Consider the following 22,337-nt stretch of genomic DNA (forward strand, 5'->3'; position numbering starts at 1 on the left):
AAAGTATACAAATAATATTTTTACTGGTTATTTTCACTGTGTTAGGGTTTATAAATTCCACAAATGCTTACTGAGTGCCTATTATTTGACAGCCAGTATTATAGGTGTTGGGGATACAGTGGTAAAAACATGGACAAACTTGTGCTGTCATGGAGCTTAAATACTAGTAGAGGGAGTGACAGTGAACAAAGGATTCAGTGCAGCAGATGATGATGAAGACGAGAAAGATCAAGCAGTGGGGGAGGAAGACCTCACAGAGTCAGTGACACTTGAAGTGGACCCGGAAGGCAGGGAGGGAGGGAGCCATGAAGATGCCTGGGAGAAGCTCACGTCAGGCAGAGGGAAGAACTAGTTCCAGACCCTGCAGTGGAAATGTGCTTGGGTGTCCAAGGAAGAACAAGGTAGCCAGTTTGTTTGGAATAGAATGAGGGAGGGAGGACAGTAGAAGACAGGGAGTCAGGGAATTGTACGTTACAAGAAAAGGTTTCGAGAGTTAACATTTTTTTTCTTTACATAGTTTAGGAGAAAAGATGGTCTCTGCTTATGAAAACTCAAAATGGGAACCTGTTAAATGGAAGAGCAATATGCACTGTGCTGTTAAGATCCCAGATGAAAATCAGTGGCAAAGGGGCCAGATCATCAGAATGGTTACAGACACATTGGTGGAGGTAAATGCAGCATTAAAAATATAATCATGAAAGTGAATGCATTTTGTATTTTCATCCAATTTTTATCATGCTTTTCAGTTTGCAAAAAAAAAATTTTTAAGCACTGTCTTTCCATAGACTTAATAAGTTATTGTTTTCATAGGTCTTGCTGTATGACGTGGGTGTTGAACTAGTAGTGAATATTAACTGTTTAAGAGAACTTCAAGAAAACCTAAAGACCATGGGAAGATTATCTTTGGAATGCTCTCTTGTTGATATAAGGTAGTTTTTAGCTGAGTAAATTTTCTCATTATTGAATATGACTTTAAATATTCTTTTTGGATGGATTCTTATCAGTTTTGATTTTTCTGACATATTCTGAAATTTTCATAAGATCTAGTTGATCTGTCTAGTTAATTTTAAGGTTTTAAGTAGGAAAGAAGAACTTCCCTGGCGCTCCAGTGGTTTAGACTCTGCACCTCCACTGCAGGGGGCGTGGCTTCAATACCTGGTCAAGGAACTAAGATCCCACATGCCGCATGGTGTGGCCAAAAAATTAAAAAACAAAAACAGGGGAGATAAAAATATGAAGTACATAATAAACTTTGGTGGTATCTAGAAAGGATTCAAACTGTTAAAAAAAAAAAAAACCCTTGAGGCACACAAGCAGATAGAAATAAAAATGTATTTCATAAGCTTAAAATCGCATGGACAGCTAAAACTGTGTAAATTACCAGAAAGAGTGAATTAGGATTCTGGGAAATGGCAAGGTATAATTGTAGAGTCTGCTAGAATCCTACCATAAACACATAAACATGGATGCAAATCTGCAGACTGCATGGTCAACATCTACAACGAAAGTAGGCAACACAAGCAGGTGGGGTGCTCCACAAACCAGACCCTGTGGTGTCACACTTGTGGGGGAGGATGGAGAGGGAAGGCTGCCTGGGGTCCTCACAGGTCTGAAAATAGGAACTGGCAACAGCATTTCACTGGAGCACATGGGCCAACTTGAGAACAGCAACCAAAACTGAGACGCAGGGTGCTCTTTGTAGTTCAATGCGAGAGCTCTGTGACAGGCCGGTGTTTCATGGTACTGAAGCCTTCTTAGCCATACAAGCTCTCTTCCAGGACCCCCAGACAGAGGAGAATCTGCTGGGAAGAGAGCATGATTTAAGCAAGGCAGACAGTGGGACAAAGGAAAGAAAAGATGCTGATAAAAGTAGAGAGCAAGGTATGAAGCCATATTGTCTGTCACTTTGGGAGAATGACACAAGTCAGAGTTCCAGAGCCATGAAGCTCGGAAAGCAGTTGTGATCCCCCCGTTCTCCTGAAGTACAGGAAATTTCACTTCACTTAATACATGAGTGAAAAAAAGGATTACAGTCGAACTCCTTACAAATTATTATGAGAAAAGAGAATTAGGAACCAAATAATAACCCTAGAGGCAATGGAATCCACGAAAAAGACAGGCTTACAAAACAGTAGTACTTCAAAGTAAACTAAAAAATTTAGAAAATGATAGACACTGTGAAGAACAACATAAAATAGAATTAGAAAAACTCAAATAAGATTGATTACAGAAAAAGGAAGATTTGAAAAGAGATGATAGCACTCAGGAAGGAAAAGAAAATCATATCAGAATGTAGACTAAACTAGAAAAAAACACAAAGCAAATAAGTAATAGAAAATGTCTTAAAGAGAAATACAAGGGACTTCCCTGGTGGCACAGTGGTTAAGAATTCAGCTGCCAATGCTGGGGACACGGGTTCGATCCCTGGTCCGGGAAGATCCTACATGCTGCAGAGCAACTAAGCCTGTGCGCCACAACTACTGAGCCTGCATTCTAGAGCCCGCAAGCCACGACTACTGAGTCCATGTGCCACATCTACTGAAGCCTGCATGCCTAGAGCCCGTGCTCCGCAACAAGAGAAGCCACCACAGTGAGAAGCCTGCACACCGCAACAGAGTAGCCCCTGCTGACTGCAACTAGAGAAAGCCTGCGTGCAGCAACAAAGAGCCAACGCAGCCAAAAATAAATAAGTAAACAAATAAATTTAAATAAATGTTTAAAAATAGAAATACAAGATCAAAAGGGCAGATGTTTTTAATTTAAAAATTAAAAATCCAAAGGATTTAAAAGAAAACAAAAGATACCTAAAGTAGGCGGAGACCTAATATACATGTAATAGGAATGTCAAAGAACAAGACTAAAAGAAATAGATCAAAACAAATACTAAAAACCCAATTCAAAAAAGTGCCCCTAAAATACTACTTTAAAAAATACATTGAAAAGGCGCACTGCCTATCTTGGAAAATCGGTTCAGGAATGCCAACACTGAGAGATTATCTAGTAAAATCACTGATTCACGAGAGATTATAAAATAACATTGTCATCACCAACACTTTATGCCAGAAGGTAAGAGAGTAACATTCTAAAAATACTCAAAAGAAAATGGCAAGCTGTGGGTTTTATATCCAGCCAACTGACTTTCAGGTATTGGTAAAAAGACCACAAAATACTGATTTCATCACTCAGGGAATATTGTTTCCAGGAACGGTCCCTGTAAGAGAACAAGTTTTAGGTAACCAACGAGAGAGATTTTGACATAAGAATTGTGGTGAGCATTACATTTATTTTACCAAAAGAACCAAGATTAAATGATCGTTATTAGGAAAACAGTATAGAATGCAAAGTAGATCAGCCACAATTTCAAAGAATGGAGGGAGAAAGGAGAGTATATGTGAGAAGCTGAATCAACTTCCTGTTGTCACATTGGTATTAACTAGGAGTAAGTACTTCAAATAAGTTGGGGAAAAGAGAAGAGGTTACTAACAATATCAGTTTAACATTAGAACAACATTAATATTTTATGCAGACAAATCAGTAAAAATAGTAAAATGAAATTAACTGTATGTGGTGGTGGTATAGCCTCTCAGAGAGGAACTTTTTCAACTAACTTTAAAACACAATAAGTTGACTGTACATGCTTACCAAAATATATCCTAAGGACAAGAAATAACTGCCCCCCCCCAAGTCAGCTGTTTTTATTAATCCCAAAGTTGGTTGTAGTGTTACTGAAACTGTTGTGTGTGTATTGTGGGATAATTCAAAATAGTAATTATGTACATATCATTAAAAACAGGTGTGGTTGTTAGATGGTAAAAATGTAAGATTAAGGTTGATTTACCTTGTACTCCTGATTTTGAATTCATAGTATCAGTAGAAACTGATAAGGTATTTTAATTATAAAAAAAACATGTTATTTAGCCTTGTAACATGAAGGACCCAGTAGCAATGAGCCATGCTGGTGCACAAATTGTGGTCTCCAAATACCATTTCCCACTAAAAGAATTTAGTGCTCTTTGGGAAAATGTCTGATTCCAGGTCTTGGGAATGAAATACACAGTGTGAGCCTAGAATATCTTGACCTAGCAAAAAGCAAGAAAGCTATAAATAAATAGATGGATGGATAGATAGATTATGACAAAAGGACTCAGTGGCCAACCTGAATAAACTTCCACTGACCAAAGATGGGACAGTTTGAACAGCAGTAGGATGATTATTATGTTGTATCAAAGCATTTGATATGTTTAAGTCTCTAAATTCATAAAGTGATTTTTTAAAAAAAATCACTTTTAGAGGATTCTAGGGAACTAGTTCATTATTCTTAAAATTGGTAAATAAGGGAAATGAGCACTTGTTTTTCCTGTACAGTCTGTGTCTGGAGATAATCAATTAGGTGATAAGGGAAAGTTGTTCTTTATAAGCATTCCTTCTAACAAAGGAGGAATGATATCATTGGAATACCACCATTTTACAACCCTTATATACTAAGGGATCTAGACATGATTGTTGGTGGCTGCTAACATCACAAAAGAGAATCAGACATTATGTACCTCCTGAGGGAAGTACACAGCACCATCTCTGAATAGTATTGCTGAAAAAAGAAATATGCGAACCTGAATCTGATTGAGACTCTAGACCTAACTATGAATTTAAAGGAAATACAAGAGACAGATGAACATGTTAAACACCATGAGAATGCAGTCAGCTAAATTCAGACCATTGAAACTGCAAACCAACTCTGCATTCAACAGAAAATTACAAGGGAAAGAGATGGAAGGGGCACTAATGATACATATTGCCCATTCATGATGTATGGATTTTGTTTACCAATTCAGACTGTTTTGAAACATCAGGAAAAAAACACCATCTGAATAGTTGATCTTAAGAATAGTTGATCTTAAGAAATTATTAATTTTTAATGTGCCAACAGTACTGTGGTTGTGTTTATTTAAAAAGATTTAGTTTTGGGGCTTCCCTGGTGGCGCAGTGGTTGAGAGTCCGCCTGCCGATGAAGGGGACGCGGGTTCGTGCCCTGGTTCGGGAAGATCCCACATGCCGCGGAGCGGCTGGGCCCGTGAGCCATGGCCGCGGAGCCTGCGCGTCCGGAGCCTGTGCTCCACAACGGGAGAGGCCACAACAGTGAGAGGCCCGTGTACCGCAAAAAAAAAGATTTAGTTTTGGAAATGCAAGCTAAAATATTTTCAAATGAAATAATGTTAAATCTGGGACTTAAAAATAATTAGGGGCTTCCCTGGTGGCACAGTGGTTAAGAATCTGTCTGCCAATGCAAGGGACACGGGTTCGATTCCTGGTCCGGGAAGATCCCACATGCTGCGGAGCAGCTAAGCCCGTGTACCACAACTACTGAGCCTGTGCTCTAGAGCCTGTGAGCCACAACTACTGAGCCCACGTGCAACAACTACCCGTGCTCTGCAACAAGAGAAGCCATCACAATGAGAAGCCCGTGCACCGCAACAAAGAGCCCCCACTCGCTGCAACTAGAGAAGCCCGCGTGCAGCAGCGAAGACCCAGCTCAGACATACATACATACATACACACATAAATATTAAAAAAAATAATCAGGGATGGGAGTGAATACATGGGAATATGAAGAAATAGAATTGGTCATATATTGACAATTGTCAAAGCTGAATGATGAGATTTATTCTCTCTGCTTTTGAATATGTTTGAAAACTATAATTGAGAAACAAATTGAAAATTTTTAAAGGTAAATTCACCAGATATTTTTTATTATATAAGTTTCAGTTGTACAGCATTATAATTTGACATTTGTATTCAATGCAAAGTGATCACACCACAAGCCTAGTTACCATCCATCACCGTTATAATTGACACCCTTCACCCTTTGCACCCATCTCCTAACTCCCTTCCCCTCTGGTAACCACTAATATGATTTCTGTATGTATGAGTTTGTTTCTCTTTTGTTGGTTGGTTTTTTAGATTCCACATATGAATGAAATCATGTGGTATTTGGCCTTCTCAGTCTGGCTTATTTCATTTAGCATAATATCTTCAGGGTTCATCCATGTTGTTAGAAATGTCAAGATTGCATTTTTTTTTTTTTTTTTTTTTCGGTACGAGGGCCTCTCACTGTTGTGGCCTCTCCCGTTGCGGAGCACAGGCTCTGGACGCGCAGGCTCAGCGGCCATGGCTCACGGGCCCAGCCACTCCGCGGCATGTGGGATCTTCCCGGACCGGGGCACGAACCTGCGTCCCCTGCATCGGCAGGCGGACTCCCAATCACTGCGCCACCAGGGAAGCCCGCATTTTTTTTTTTTTTATGGCTGGGTAGTATTCAATTGTGTGTATGTCACATCTCCTTTATCCATTATTCCATTTTATGGACCCTTAGGTTGCTTCCATATCTTGGCTGTTGTAAATAGTGCTGCAGTTCACATAGGGGTGCAGATATCTTTTTTTTTTTTTTTTTTGCGGTATGCGTGCCTTTCACTGCTGTGGCCTCTCCCGTTGTGGAGCACAGGCTCCGGACGCGCAGGCCCAGCGGCCATGGCTCACGGGCCCAGCCGCTCCGCGGTATGTGGGATCTTCCCAGACCAGGGCACGAACCTGTGTCCCCTGCATCGGCATGCGGACCCTCAACCACTGCGCCACCAGGGAAGCCCGCAGATATCTTTTTGAATTATTGTTTTCAGGTTCTTCTGGTGAATACCCAAAAGTGGAATAGCTGGGTTATATAGTAGTTAATTTTTTGAGAAACCTCCATACTGTTTTCCAATAGTGCTGTACCAATTTACATTCTCACCAACAGTGCAGGAAGGTTCCCTTTTCTCCACATCTTTGCCCACACTTTTTATTGGTTGTCTTTTTGATAACAGGCATTCTGACAGATGTGAGGTGATACCTTCTTGTGGTTTTGATTTGCATTTTCTTAAGAATTACTGATGTTGAACATCTTTTCATATATTTGTTGGCCATCTGTATGTCTTCTTTGGAAAAATGTCTATTCAGATCCTCTGCCCATTTCTTAATGAGGCTGTTTGGGGATTTTTGTTGTTGAGTTGTATACGTTCATTATAATTTTGGATATTAACACCTTATTGGATACCTGATTTGCAGAATATCTTCTCTCATTCAGTAGGTTGCCTTTTCATTTTGATGGTGGTTTCCTTTGCTGTGCAGAAGCTTTTTAGTTTGATGCAGTCCCATTTGTTGATTTAGTTTCCCTTGCCTTTGGAGTCAGATCCACCGAAATTGCTACGCCTGAGGTTAGTGAGGATACTGCCTATGTTTTCTTCTAGGAATTTTATAGTTCAGTTCTTACATTCAAGTCTTTAATTCTTTTGGGGTTAATTTTTGTGCTTAAGGTAGTGGTCTAGTGGTCTTTTTCATGTGGCTGTTCAGTTTTCCCAGCACCATTTATTGAAGAGACTATCCTTTCTCCATTGTATGTTGTTTGCTCCCTTGTTATAAAATAATTTTCCATATATGTGTGGGTTTATTACTGAACTCTCTATTATGTTCATTGATTTATGTGTCTGCTCATGTGCCAGTACCATACTGTTTTGATTACTGTAGCTTTGTAGTATAGTTGGAAATCAGAGAGCGTGATACCTCCAGCTTTGTTCTTCTTTCTCTAGATTGTTTTTTGGACATTTGGGATCTTTTGTGCTTCCATACAAATTTTAGAATTACTTGTTCTAGGACTTCTAACACTATGTTGAATGAAAGTGATGAGAGTGGGCATCCTTGTCTTGTTCCTAATCTTAGAGGAAAAGCTTTCAGCTTCTCACCATTGAGTGTGATGTTAGTTATGGGTTTGTCATATATGACCTTTATTATGTTGAAATACACTCTCCCTGTACCCACTTTGTTGAGAGTTTTTATCATAAATCGGTGTTAAATTTTGTCAAATGCTTTTTCTGCATCTATTGAGATGGATTATATGGTTTTATCCTTCATCCTGTTAATGTATGTACCACGTTGATTAATTTGTGGGTGCTGAGCTATCCTTACACTGCTGGAATAAATCCACTTGATCGTGATATGTGACCCTTTTAATGTATCGTTTGCTAATATTTTGTTGATGATCTTTACATCTATGTTCATCAGAAATACTGACCTGCAATTTTCTTCTCTTGTGGTGTCCTTGTATAGTCTTGGTGTCAGGGAAATACTGGCTTCATAAAATGTGTTCAGAAGGTTTCTCTCCTCTTCAGTTTTTTGGAAGAGTTTGAGAATTCTTCAAAACATTTTTTTTTGAATGTTTGGTAGAATTCACCAGTGAAGTTATCTACTCCTGGGCTTTTGTTAGTTGGGAGATTTTTTTATTACTGTTTCAATTCCCTTGCTAGTAATGAGTCTATTCACATTTTCTATTTCTTCATGATTCAGTTACTAAGATTGTGTGGTTCCAGAAATTTATCCATTTCTCCTAGGTTGTCCATTTTGTTGGCATATAATTGTTAATAGTCTCTTATGATCCTTTGTATTTCTGTGGCATCAGTTGTTAATATCCCCTCTTTTATTTCTGATTTTATTTATTTGAGTCTTCTCTCTTTTTTTTCCTTGGTGAGTCTAGCTAAAGTTTTGTTGATTTTGCTTATCTTTTCAAAGAGGCAGTTCTTAGTTTTGTTGGCCATTTCTATTGGGGTTTTTTTTGCGGTGGAGGGGTCTCTATTTCATTTATTTCTGCTCTGATCTTTATTATTTCCTCCCTGCTACTAATTTTGGGTTTTGTTTATTCTTCTTTTTCTAGTTCCTTTAGGTGTAAAGTTGGTTCATTTTAGATTTTTCTTGTTTCTTGAGGTAGGCCTAATTGCCATGAACTTCCCTCTTGGAGCTGCTTTTGCTGTGTCTTGTAGATTTTTGGTATATTGTATTTCTGTTTTCATTTGTCACTAAGTATTTGATTTCTCCAGTGACCTATTGGGTGTGCAGTAGCATGTTGTTTAATCTCCACGTTTTTGTGGTTTTCCCCATTTTTTCCCCTTGTGATTGATTTATAGTTTCATACCATTGTGGTTGGAGAAGATGCTTGATACGATTTCATTTTTCTGAATTTATTCAGACGTGTTTTGTAAACTAACATGTCATCTGCCCTGGAGTATGTTAGATGTGCACTTGAGAAGAATGTGTATTCTGCTGCTTTTGGATGGAATGTTCTGCATATATCTGTTAAGTCCATATGATCTAACGTGTTATTTAAATCTGCTGTTTCCTTACTGTTTTTGGTCTGGATGACCTATCCATTGGTGCAAGTGGGGTGTTAATGTCCCTTACCTTTATAGTATTGCTTTCAATTTCTCCCTTTAAGTCTGTCAATGTTTGGTTTGTATATTTTGGTGCTCCTCTGTTGGGTGCATATACATTTATAAATGCTACATCTTCTTGCTGGATTGACTCCTTTATCATTATGTAACGCTCTTCTTTGTCTTTTATTACAATCTTTGTTTTAAAGTCTCTTTTGTCTGATATGAGTATAGGTACTCCAGCTTTCTTTTTATTTCCATTTGCATGGAATTCTTTTTTTATAACTTCGCTCTCAGTCTGTGTGTGTACTTTCTTCTGATTAATTTTACTACTTTTATCTTTTAACCTTCATGCTAGCTTTATAAGTGATTGATCCACTACTTTTGTTATACCATCTTCAGTGAGATTTTTACTTTTGTATGTTTTCTTATTATTAATTAGTGCCATTTCTTTTCAGCTTAAAGAAATCCCTTTAACATTTCTTGTAGGGCTGGTTTAGTGATGACGAACTCCTTTAACTTTTGCTTATCTGGGAAACTCTTAATCTCTCCTTCAATTCTGAGTGAAAACATTGCTGGGTAGAGAATTCTTAGTTGGAAGTTCTTTTCTTTCAGCATTTTGAATAGTCATGCCACTCCCTTCTGGCCTTTAAAGTTGCTGCTAAAGAATTTGCTTATTGCCTCATGGGGATTCCCGTGTACATAACAAGTTGTTTTTCTCTTGCTGCTTTTAGGATTTTCTCTTTATCCTTAACTTTTACCATTTTAATTATAGTGTGTCTTGATGTGATCCTTTGGGTTCATCTTATTAGAACTCTCTTGGCCTTCCTGGACCTGGGTGTCTGTTTCCTTCCTCAGATTAGGGACGTTTTAGCCACTATTTCTTCAAATAATTTTTCTGGTCGTTTCTTTCTCTCTTTGTTGTCTTCATCTTCTGGGACTCCTATAATGCAAATGTTTATTCCACTTGTTGTCTCCAAAGTTTCTTATCTTAACTTTTTTTTTTTTTTCCATTTTGCCGCTCTGTCTGGGTGAGTTCCACTGCTTTGTCTTCTGCCTGCGGATTCACTCTTTGTCTTCATCCTGTGTGCGGTTGAAGCCCTCTAGTGCATTTTTCATTCAGTTACAACTTCTTTTTGGTTCTTTCTTGTATCTTCTGTCTCTTTGTTGAAGTTCTCATGGTGTTCATCCATTCTTCTCCTGCGTTTGGTGAGCATCTTTATGATGATGACTTTTCAGTCTTTACCAGGTCCATTGCTTATCTCTGTTTTGTTTAGTTCTTTTTCTGAGGTTTTAATCAGTTTTTTTGGTTGGAACGTATTCCTCTGTCTCCTCTTTTTGCCTAATTCTCTGTTTGTTCATATGTATTAGATAAATCAGCTATCTCTTCCGGTCTTGAAAGAGTGGCCTTACTTAGGAGATGCTCAGTGGGACTCAGGGGTACAATCCTGCCTGGTCACCACAGCCTGGCACTCAAGGGGTGTCCCCTCTGTGGGCTCTGTGTGCCCTCCTCTTGTGGCAGGGCAGCGGCTGCTGTGGGGTGCTGGTGGGCAGGGCTGTTGCTTGCATGGCTGTGAGGCCCAGCTGAGGCTCGGGTGGGCAGGACTCTCAGCAGGGCAGACCCGTTAGTGCTAACAGGTTAGAGGGAGAATTTCAGTGCTAGTGATAGCAAGGTAGCCTGAGATCACAAAAAAGGCTCCTGCTAGTGTCTCAGTCCCTAGGGGGCATCCCAGCTGGTTTCTCCCTCTCCAGCAAATGCTTTAAGATTTAGTAAGTGGGTCCTCTTCGTGTGTGGCCCATGCCCTTTTCAATCTGGTGTCTTTGCACTTGTTTTTAGGTTGAGTGAGTTTGGGCACAGGCCCTTTAAGGGCAGGTTTTTCTGTTTACTACCAAGCAGGGCCCTCTGGGACTCCCTGGCACAAAGACTTTCTGTGTCCCCCATCTCTTTGATTACAGGAAATAGCTTTCAGCCTCCATGACCTGAGTTCCAATGGGCAGATTCAAACAGTTGCTAATTAGGGAAGGGAGGGGATGCGAGACCAGGGAAAAACAGTCAAGAGAAACAGTAGTGCAGCCTTGGGGAGGGTGCTGGTTCCCCATCAGTGGATAAACAACAATATCTTTGAGCTGTTTTGGAGATACTGAAACCCCCTCCAGGTGGGAGAAGTTAACAATTAATGATAGTATGCTGCCCACAAGCCTGTAGACCCCAGACCAGTTGGAACCAGTGAAGGTTGATGATGCTGATGCTGACATATGTCTCTTACCAACCCATCAGAAGAATGTCCATGTGATCACGCCCTCTTTGAACGATTTTTATTTTTTTGGCTGCGTCAGGTCTTCATTGCTGCATGTCGGTTTTTCTCTAGTTGTGGCGGGCAGGGGCTACTCTTCGTTGCAGTGCACAGACTTCTCATTGTGGCTTCTCTTGTTGTGGAGCATGGGCTCTAGGTGTGTGGGCTTCAGTAGTTGTGGCACACGAGTTCAGTAGTTGTGGCTCACAGGCTCTAGAACGCAGGCTTAGTAGTTGTGGCACACGGGCTTAGTTGCTCCACTGCATGTGGGATCTTCCTGGCCCAGGGCTCGAACCTGTGTCCCATGCATTGGCAGGTGGATTCTTAACCACTGCATCATCAGGAAAGCCCCGAACCATTACTATAAAACTTCTCACTATCCTCTCCAAGTTGGAACACATAGTTTTTCGAGGCACTAGCCCTCTGTTTCCCCCTTTGCTTGGCAAAGTAATACAGCTATCCTTTTCTGCTTCACCCAAAACTCTGTCTCCAAGATTCAGTTCAGCACCAGTATACAGAGAAGCTGAGCTTTCAGCATCATGTTCTCTGCAGTTCTGTAGTTTTCCTGGTCATATTTCCTATTGGTTTTCAAAGCCAGGTGTTCTGGGGACTCTGTCCTGTACAGGATCTAGAGGTCGTGATGCCAAGTGAAGGGTATTTCCTATACTCAAAAAAATGGGAGACACAAAGTTTTTGTGCCCAGGAGCCCTACAGGGCCCTGCTCAGTATCAGTTGGCATGCCTCATGTAGAGCTCAGCTCTCTCCCTCCTTTGTGGTCCCTCCTGATTCTGGATCGCTGCAGCTGGGGCGTGGGTCTCTCCTTGGCGAGAATGTGTCTCTCTCTCTCCTCCCTATCTTGATACTGTCCTTTTCCCTTTGTTGTGGAGGCTCTGTTCATTGATAGAACAGAATTCTGTCAGTCCCTTAATTGTACCCAGTATTGTAGAGCAGCAGTCCCCAACCTTTTTGGCACCAGGGACCAGTTTCATGGAAGACAATTTTTCCATGGATGGGGTGTGTAGGGGGGGTATATTTCAGGTGGTAATGCGAGCGATGGTTCAGGTGGTAACACGAGCGATGGGCAGTGGCAGATGACACTTTGCTTGCTCGCCCGCCACTCACCTCCTGCTGTGCAGCCTGGTTCCTAACAGACCGTGGACCAGTCCACACCCTGGGGGCTGGGGACCCCTCTTGTAGAGAATGCATTCCTATTGACACCTTGAATTATGTCTTATGGACTGTAATGGAACACCACTGTTTCAGGAGTCTAATAATAGCTAACCTTAAGCATGTCTAGACCCTGTATTAATTGCCTTAACAGGCATTATTTTACTTAATCATCACAAAAGACCTTTAAGCTATAGATAAAAAGTATTATTTAAAGATAAGGAAATTGAGTCTTCAAGAGGTTAAATATTTTATAATCCAGAGTAATACATCAAACTGTTGAACTAGGATTATTAAAGTTCTGATTCTGGAACCAGAGTTCTAACCACTATGCACCCTTCTGAGAAATCTTTTTTATAGATTTCTTTTTATTGTGGTAAAATATACATTAACATAAAATTTATCATTTTTCAGTGTACAGTTCCATGGCTTTAAGTAATGGAACCTTTACCACTGTCCATCTCCAGAACTTTTTTATCTTTCTCAACTGAAACACAAAGTTTTATGGATACATGCCATAGATTTTTTGAAATGTTGTGAATACTTTCAGATGTTCAAAAGGTAATATTTTAAAGTGTGTATTCTTAATAAATCATAGGAAAACCTTAATGATGCTTGTATGCTGATATTATCTGTATACCATCATAAATAAAAAACGATAACTAATTCAAGGCGTCACTGATAATATAAGCTTCTTAGCTCATAGGAACACTGTTTGGGCTTCTTAATAAATAGTTTTACTAAATCCTATTTGGTCAAACTACATACACAGTTGATTTCTTTTTTTTTTTTTTTTTTTTTTTGGCGGTACGCGGACCTCTCACTGTTGTGGCCTCTCCTGTTGCAGAGCACAGGCTCAGCAGCCATGGCTCATGGGCCTAGCCGCTCCGCGGCATGTAGGATCCTCCCGGACCGGGGCACAAACCCGTGTCCCCTGCATCGGCAGGCAGACTCTCAACCACTGTGCCACCAGGGGAGCCCCACAGTTGATTTCTTTAGTTCACTCACATAAACCATTCAGTGTGAAAAGATTGGCCACATTGCTTATTTACTCAGAGGATGGGGCAGCACTAATGAAACTCCACATCTAGAAGCCTTTTCTAGAGAGCCTTCATAGCCTGCAGTATTTACTTGTAATCTCTTTAGTGGTACCAGTTCTTTATTCTTTGGGGGTGGATTTGATGGTTAGAAACATCTAAAGTCACTCAGTTTCAACTTTGCAAACTAAAATAGATGATGAAGTTGATACTCTGCTCTTCATTGATTTGTCAAATATTTATTGAACACTTTTTACCATGATTATTAAAAATAAATTTTCTAAAAATTATTGAGGCTAATATTTATGGGTAGTAATACAAGTTAGCTTTAAATTCCAGAAAAAATCTTCCAAAGATATTTGGGCAGAGAAATCATCATTACAAAGGGACTGTTTGTATTTCCATTAAATATTTTTGGCATGCCTTCTGTGAGCTGGGCACTATGCTAGGCATTGGAGATATGATGGACATAACACATACAACACATAATATACAGATGACCCTTAACTCAGGTTTGAACTGCACGGGTCCTCTTATACGTAAATGGTAAATACATACTATGGCACTACATGTCCGTGGTTGGTTGTATCTGGATGCAGAACTACAGATGTGCAGGGCCAATTGTGAAGTTACACACAGGTTTCTGACTGCACGGGGGGTCAGCACCCCTAACCCCCACATCGTTCAAGAATCAAATGTGTGTACACATAACACACAATACATTATCCCTGCTCTCTGAGTTTATAGTGTAGTTAGCATATATGAAATGTATATACTAGCTTTAAAAAACTTAAAACACATCTACTTTTTTAGGAGTTCTCAGTGTAGCTTCAGAACAGATGTACATAAATAACTTAGCATGTAATTTGGGCCGTAGCTAGAATAGAGGGATGAATAAAAGGCTATGAAAATGGGGAAGAAAATTGTGAGAATAATACAAAGCCATGTTTAAATTGACTTCTCACTACATATGTAGTTGTTTGAAATATATTTTTATATGATGGTTCTTTTATGTTTCTATATATGCTATTTGTTATAAAACAAGTTGTCATTTTTTGTTTTAGACCAGCTGGTGGGAGTGACAAATGGACAGCAACAGCCTGTGACTGTCTCTCGTTGTACCTCACTGGAGCCGTAGCAACCATCGTCATACAAGTGTGTGAACAGGTACAGTAGATGTGTACTGGTTATTTCATTGACATTTTCTACAGAAGCATTTATTTTGTTGAGAAAATAATAGTAAGCTGTTTGGATTTTTTTTCTGGCTGCGTGGCATGTGGGATCTTAGTTCCCCAACCAGGGATCGAACCTGTGCCCCCTGTAGTGGAAGCGTGGAGTCCTAACCACTGAACTGTCAGGGAATTCCCTATTTGGATATTTTTTTGCAACCTTTTTTTGGTCTTCAAGTTATCACGCCTGTTTGGGAATTCGCTGGCAGTCCAGCGGTTAGCACTCCATGCTTTCACTGCCAAGGGCCCAGGTTCTGTCCTTGGTTGGGGAACTAAGATCCTGCAAGCCACACGACCTGGCCAATAAAAAACACTGTAACGCCTGTTTCATAATAGATATGTACTGTAAATGATTATATGAGTGAATCAAAACATTTCTAAACTAATATTCTTGAGTTGATAATTTGCATATTAAAAACCAGAAGGTATGTATGCTAGAGTGCAGTTCTGAAGCCTTTGATATTCTTTACGAATTGGTAGTTAGGCTTCTAGTGAAATCATATTAACTGTACATCATAAAAGGTGTTTGTATGAGTGCCGATTTGAGAAGAGGATACATATATATAGGACATGTCCTTTCAGAACACTAAGAAATATTCCTTGTCTCCTTAACTTTTTTCTAATTTGATACATTTTATTGCATTAATGATTAGAATTTTCTTGTAAGTCTTTCCATGTTAATTTTTTCTTTGTGTACTTCCCCCACTTTTATAATTCCATATAAAACAGAACATATGTTTTGTAGTTCTTTCTTTGGCTTTTCACAGCAGAAGAAAGGCACACCTGTGAAAATATATTTTAGTTCTATAATTACAAAGAATTCAGGAGAATAGAGAACTTGTAATTGAGGATGTTTTCCTCCCTCCCCAATCTGGGATGGAAAACACAGTTTTCAGTCATCCTTTTTTCTCCTCCACTTGGTATTTTTCACCTGGACAGTGAAGTCTTCCTGATAGACTTCACAAAACAACTGTCTTTCTCTGTTGACTGTCTTCCATGCTGTTTTCTCTCTGATATGTTCCGATATCAAAATTACTTGGTTGCGGGCTTCCCTGGTGGCGCAGTGGTTGAGAGTCCGCCTGCCGATGCAGGGGACACGGGTTCGTGCCCCGGTCTGGGAAGATCCCACATGCCGCGGAGCGGCTGGGCCTGTGAGCCATGGCCGCTGAGCCTGCGCGTCCGGAGCCTGTGCTCCGCAACGGGAGAGGCCACAACAGTGGGAGGCCCATGTACCGCAAAAAAAAAAAAAAAAAAAAAAAAAAAGATTACTTGGTTGGGCATTTTTCTTTCTGGCATGGAGAAATGTGGAGGGAATACCTGTGAAAAGTGTAATGTTTATATGAAGTTGCGTTTTTGTGTCTCATATTTACTCTGCTCTTAAATCACTGCAGGAAAACAGCACAACATGGCCATTACCTGTGAAAATTTTCTGCAGAGATAAAGAAGGAGGGTGTGTTGATGTCTCCAAATATTTGATTAAAAGGGGTTTGGCTTTGAGAGAAACGAGGTATAGACTATTTTTTTAAAACAGCATTTTGTGATGGAGGCTTCTTATGTGCCTGTGTAAATGTTAGTATCTGTGTGTGCTCAGACATGAATTGCCTCTTGTTTGCTCTTAAAAATGATTTATAACTTAATCCTGAGGAGCCAGCTTAGAAGTAAATTCATTCAGAATTACTAAATGTTTAAATTCCTAGACATTTTTGCTTTTATACTTCCCCCTTTGCTCTGGCATTTATCAATACATTTTAAACTAAAGGAAAAGAGAATTACACAGTGGGTACCAGATCTGAACCCTTTGGCCTCATTTGCTTAAGCAGAAATGTTTAAGCTTTATGTTGGAAATTCTGGTAGGTATATACCAAAATATATTTGTGTGATACAGGTAGCAAATGAGTAGAAATGGGTAGCCAAAAAAGTAATTGAACAATATTTACATGTAAAGATCCTTTCAGATACTAAATTTGGGGTTTAAATACCTTTGATCCAAGGGGAGAAGGATCAGGATATCACTGTAACCCTAGTTTCCTCTTTTATCTTTTTCCTTCTAGAGGTAGAGGTATATTAGAATTGCAGATACATGTTCCAAGTGGTCACCTTCTACCATACATGGCCAGATCTCTTTTTTTTTATCTTAGATTATTATACCTTACCTTATTTGGATCAGGACCCCAATCTTGATGAAATGGAAGGAGAATGAGAGATCAGAAATAATACGGAACCCGAGGTAGTTGGCCAGGTGTGGTAGATGCTGACTTCACTGCCTGGGCCTTGGCAGGCAGCCAGGCTCTGCATCTAGTCCTGCATTCACTGACTTCAGGCTAATACAGTTCCTTGCTGAAAGAAATGTTAAAGTGAAAAATGCTGGGCATTAAAAAAAAAAAAAAAAAAAAATGCCGGACAAGTTTATATTAACTAACAATATCTGCCACTAATTTAATGTTCTTTTCTACTTTTCTGGCACTAAAACTACTACCTCAAGGCTGGGAGTGATGAGGGAGCAGTGTTAGTTGAGGAATTATGCAGCTATTATCTCACCAGTGCTCATTTCCTTTTGAAAGAAAATATAGGAAAGTGGAAGAAACAAAAATCTGCCATCATTTTTCTAACATAAACAATGTTAATATTTCCTTCTAGGGTTTTTTACAGGCATGTTTTTTTAATTGGAAGGGAATAACAGGAAGTAAAGCAATTATGAATGAATATAGCATGTGTTACCACTAACACTTAATATCTGAATAGTATGGAAAAACTGTTTTTTTAAGGGACTCATTATCTTTGTATTATTTTATGAATGTTGATAACTTGCCACATGTATGATCTGTCTTCGGGCTAAACTAGAATCAGCTTGAAGCTGTTGTGTTTCCCAATAACATCTAGTTAATTGTATGATACTTGGGATATACTTAATAGATTTTAAGAGAGAATAGCATGTAAATATGGGATAGTAATTTAATGCATTTAAGTGAAATTATATTGCTTTATTATCATCAAGCTCATGCATAATTTAAAATAATTTTCATTATAACTTAAAGTATGCTCATTTTTATGTAACAAATTAGACTAGGATATCCTAGTTTAATTAGACTAGACTAATCCTTCAAATATATTTGAAGGATTCTTTTTATATTGTTTTCCCAGAATTTTTTTATTTGCTCATGGTTAGATATATTCTTTTTTGCATGTTACAGAACTAATAAATTATATAACAGCCATTCATTATCCCAGAAGTCTCTGGAAATCCCACTGGTACAAGGAGAGTCAGTGGTTACTAAGTGTATTAAAATTAACTCTGACCCTGACAAAAGAGCTGCTGATATTCTCAGTGAACACGAGGTGTCTGAATTTAAGGAGAAAATTCTAGAACCAAGAACCACTGGATGCTATAAACCACCAGCTATTCCTAACCAGAAAGTATTTGAGGCAGTAGTCAGCTGCATTGGTGATGATGGAACTATATTTGTGGTACCTAAATTATCAGGTAAGATCTTTCACATTATGCAGTATTCTGTACAAGTGGTCGCTTTTACTGCTAGAGAACTTTAATTGGAAGGGAATATCTCTAGTAAAATACACATGGATTGAAATTCCTTGGGCAGATATTTAACCTTTCTGAACCTCTTTTTCACTGAGTTGTTGTGAGGTTTGAATGAAATAATGCATGAAAGGTGCTTTGCACAATGCCTAGCACATGAAGATCATTTATTGAGACATTGGGAATGGATAAACATTGGGCCTAAGATAAGCATGGGGGGACAGGTTCCAGTTATACAAGTTTGGAGGCTCTCTAAGAAAAAAAAATGCAAATGTTTATATTCGTTTAAAAGTGAGAAAAGAAGTCACAACAAATGACTGGAGAGTCAGGGCCATTTGAGATTCAGGTCCTTCCTGAGATCTCTTTAGCTTATGTACTAACGCTTCCTTTCTACAACCTGAGTGTGTCCAGGACACTTGATGACTCACAGCAGCTCTAGCTTTCACGGGACTTAAGCTCCGTTAGCTTCATAGTAAGTCCACCTACGGATAGGGGTATGGGGGCTACGAATTTGTTGAAATTTTTGTCTCATGTGTTGATCTGCTAAATACTGTTTTTTAATTTGAAAGCCAGACTAAATCTGTGTAATTGGCTATTCTAGAAGTGAGTAGTGTTTCAGACCTGTAGCAACAGTACTTAATCCAGAAACTTTGCTTGACGTGTGTAAATAATCATAGCTAGAACTGGTTGCCAGATGCCTCACTTCCAGTCTCCTGCAATACTGATAATGTGGGCTAGCACTATTACACCCAGTTTACAGAAGAACAGACTGAGGCTTATGCCCAGGAGCTCACAACTAAAGTAGTAGAACTGTTACAGGAATGACACCAGAGCTTGCCGTCTCTGGCATCAGTTATGGGCATATAAATTTACTGTGGAAATAATGAGCCAGTTAGCAGGAAGTAGCAATATTAGAATTTTAATATTATACCCGCAGCACTATGCTGTATCTAAGCATCAAATAACAAAGAGCTTTTAATGATTCTTGCACTTCCAAGATAATGCTTGTGTTTGTAACCATAGATCAGAATAATAATTTACATGTTGTTAGTAGTATGTTTCGAAACATATTGAAGCTATTGGCTAAATTAGATTTTTATTAAAGCTCTATTATGTGGGGAGTGATTTTTAATTGCTTTTAATGTTATCTAAGTGATGAAGTTACTAAAGTTTGATGATGACTTCATTTGAAAATGGTAGGGAATTTTTCCTAAATGCTTTCTATTTTTAATAATTTCTTCAGAATTTGAACTAATAAAAATGATGAATGAAATTCAGAGTAATTTAAAATGCCTTGGTCTTTTGGAGCCTTATTTCTGGAGAAAGGGAGAAGCTTGTGCAGTAAGGGGGTCAGATACTTTGTGGTATCGAGGCAAAGTAATGGAAGTCATTGGCGGCACTATCAGGGTGAGTCTGAAATTCTTTTGTGACTATTTTAAGGCTAAGTGCTATAACATTAAGAGGTCTTTCAAGTTCAGATACATGCAATTTTGATTAAAACATCTTTTAATGAGTTCATTCATGTAAAAGAATCACTTAGATGCATTATATATTTATTTGTAATAAGAATTCCTCTTTTTATTTTCAAGTATATTTATTAACCTGAATAACAAAAAAATATTTCCAGATACGGATTTTTACCACTGAAACTTTAATGGTACCACTTATTTGTGATTGGCAGCCTTATTTGTGTGCATGGTGCTAAATAAAACAACTTATTTTCCAGTATATTCTATATCTCCTTAGTAAATTTGTTTACGGGACCCCCTAATTTACCCTTTCACATGAGGGTTAATTTACCCTTTCCAGACTACTAAGAATAGTACTTGAGTTTCATCTAAAATCTTCAGAAAGAGCTGCATACAGTTGACCCTTGAACAGCACTAGGGCTGGGGAGCCAACACTCTCTGTAGCTGACCTGAGTATAATTTATATCATGCTTCCATGTCCACGGTTCTGTGTCGTGGATTCAATCAGCTGTTGATCATGTAGTGCTGTAGTAGGTTTTTACTGAAAAACATCCATGTGGAAGTGGACCCTCATAGTTTAAACCCGTGTTGTTCAAGGGTCAACTGTACTTTGAAAATATGTGTATATAAAAATATAGATGAAAAATGTCTCCATTTACATTGTACTTTAAGTATAGCAATGAAATCGAGACATTCAGCCTGTGAAGATTTTGGTTTTAGGAGGGGAGGGAAAATTAAGAAGAAAAGTCTTTTGTTAATACTTGAACAGATTATTATCTATTTGATGATGATACCTGACAATAACGTAGCACTTCAGGTTTCTAAGCTTTTTTCACATATGCGTGTTTGCATTTTCTTATTCGTTTCCAGCTATCATAGATGTAGATTGCTATTCCCATTTTACCAGTAAGAAAATTGAAATTTATGTTCAGTGATGTGCCTGAGGTCAACATGTCAGTGGGTGGTGGTACTAGAATTATATCTAAGCATCTGATTCCAAAATTTCTGATCTAAGCCTTGTGCTTTCTGTGCTGGAATACAGACTTTACAGGGTTTTGTGTTTTTTTTTTCCTGGAAGGTATCTTTTATTTTTATTTTAAAAAATTTTTATTGCAGTATAGTTGATTTACAATGTTATGTTAGCTTCAGGTATACAGCAAAGTGATTTAGTTATACAAATACATTTATTTATTTTCATAGGTTTTTTAAAATTTTTATTTAATTTATTTTTGGCTGTGTCGGGTCTTTGTTGCTGCACATGGGGTTTCTCTAGTTGGCCGCGAGTGGGGACTACTCTTTGTTGAGGTGTGCGGGCTTCTTACTGTGGTGGCTTCTCTTGTTGCAGAACACAGGCTCTAGGCGCGTGGGCTTCAGTAATTGCAGCACGCAGGCTCAGTAGTTGTGGCTCGTGGTCTCTAGAGCACAGGCTCAGTAGTTGTAGCGCATGGGGCTTAGTTGCTCTGCAGCATGTGGGATCTTCCCAGACCAGGGACTGAACCCATGTCCCTTGCATCGGCAGGTGGATTCTCAACCACAGCGCCACCATGGAAGCCCTTCATAGATTTTTTTTTTTTTTGCGGTACGCGGGCCTCTCACTGTTGTGGCCTCTCCCGTTGCGGAGCAACAGGCTCCGGACGCGCAGGCTCAGTGGCCATGGCTCACGGGCCCAGCCGCTCCGCGGCATGTGGGATCCTCCCACACCGGGGCACGAACCCGTGTCCCCTGCATCGGCAGGCGGACTCTCAACCACTGCGCCACCAGGGAAGCCCCCTTCATAGGTTTTTAATAGAAGTAAGATGGTTTAAAATTTTGGGTTACTATTTAGGTATATGGATACTCAACAGATTCATGTGTTTATATGCAAATGAGTCTATTTTCACATACATTTGAATTGTTCAGATAACTTTTTTAATCTAAAAGTAAATTGAAATTCAATTTTCATTAAGGTATTAAATTCATAATCTTTACATATATAGGATCCAAATAAGATAGTGGTGAACTATATTTTTTTTATACTTTCTAATATCTCTTTTTTAAATTCGAGAGTATTTTGATATTTTAATCATTTTTAATTAATTTCCTATGCATTTCAAGTATACACAATAAATTTTTCATTCCTTAACCTGCTATCTTTCAAGGTTATCCTATGATCCACATTAAGAAATAGACATTACATGTAATTGTACATACCCTAACTACCTGTGAAGTACTCAGATAATTTTTATTTTATTCTATTTCATTTTTTTAATGCTGACTGCCAAGACAGCCCAATTAAACAGTGATATGTTAATTTCATTAAGTTGGGGTAACAGAAGTAACTTATTGACATTCCTTGTTCTTGAAACAATTTAGAAACTGAATAATCAAAATTAAAGCACT

At 38.9% G+C, this 22,337-nt stretch overlaps 1 protein-coding gene across 3 annotated transcripts in view; it reads left to right on the forward strand.

Moving 5' to 3' along the window:
* RNF17 (ring finger protein 17) overlaps positions 1–22,337 on the forward strand; it is a 110,657-nt gene that overhangs the window by 67,803 nt on the left and 20,517 nt on the right. For 2 of the 3 annotated variants that reach the window (XM_032611512.1, XM_032611511.1), the window contains exons 21-26: positions 518–668; positions 811–929; positions 14,790–14,892; positions 16,346–16,461; positions 18,146–18,435; positions 19,733–19,896. In XM_032611512.1, the coding sequence (XP_032467403.1) occupies positions 518–668; positions 811–929; positions 14,790–14,892; positions 16,346–16,461; positions 18,146–18,435; positions 19,733–19,896 (943 nt within the window). The remainder of the gene's footprint in view (positions 1–517; positions 669–810; positions 930–14,789; positions 14,893–16,345; positions 16,462–18,145; positions 18,436–19,732; positions 19,897–22,337) is intronic. The other variant, XM_032611513.1, reaches the window with a different exon arrangement.

Source organism: Phocoena sinus, chromosome 18, assembly GCF_008692025.1.
Source record: "Phocoena sinus isolate mPhoSin1 chromosome 18, mPhoSin1.pri, whole genome shotgun sequence".
NCBI classification, from domain to species: Eukaryota; Metazoa; Chordata; class Mammalia; order Artiodactyla; family Phocoenidae; genus Phocoena; species Phocoena sinus.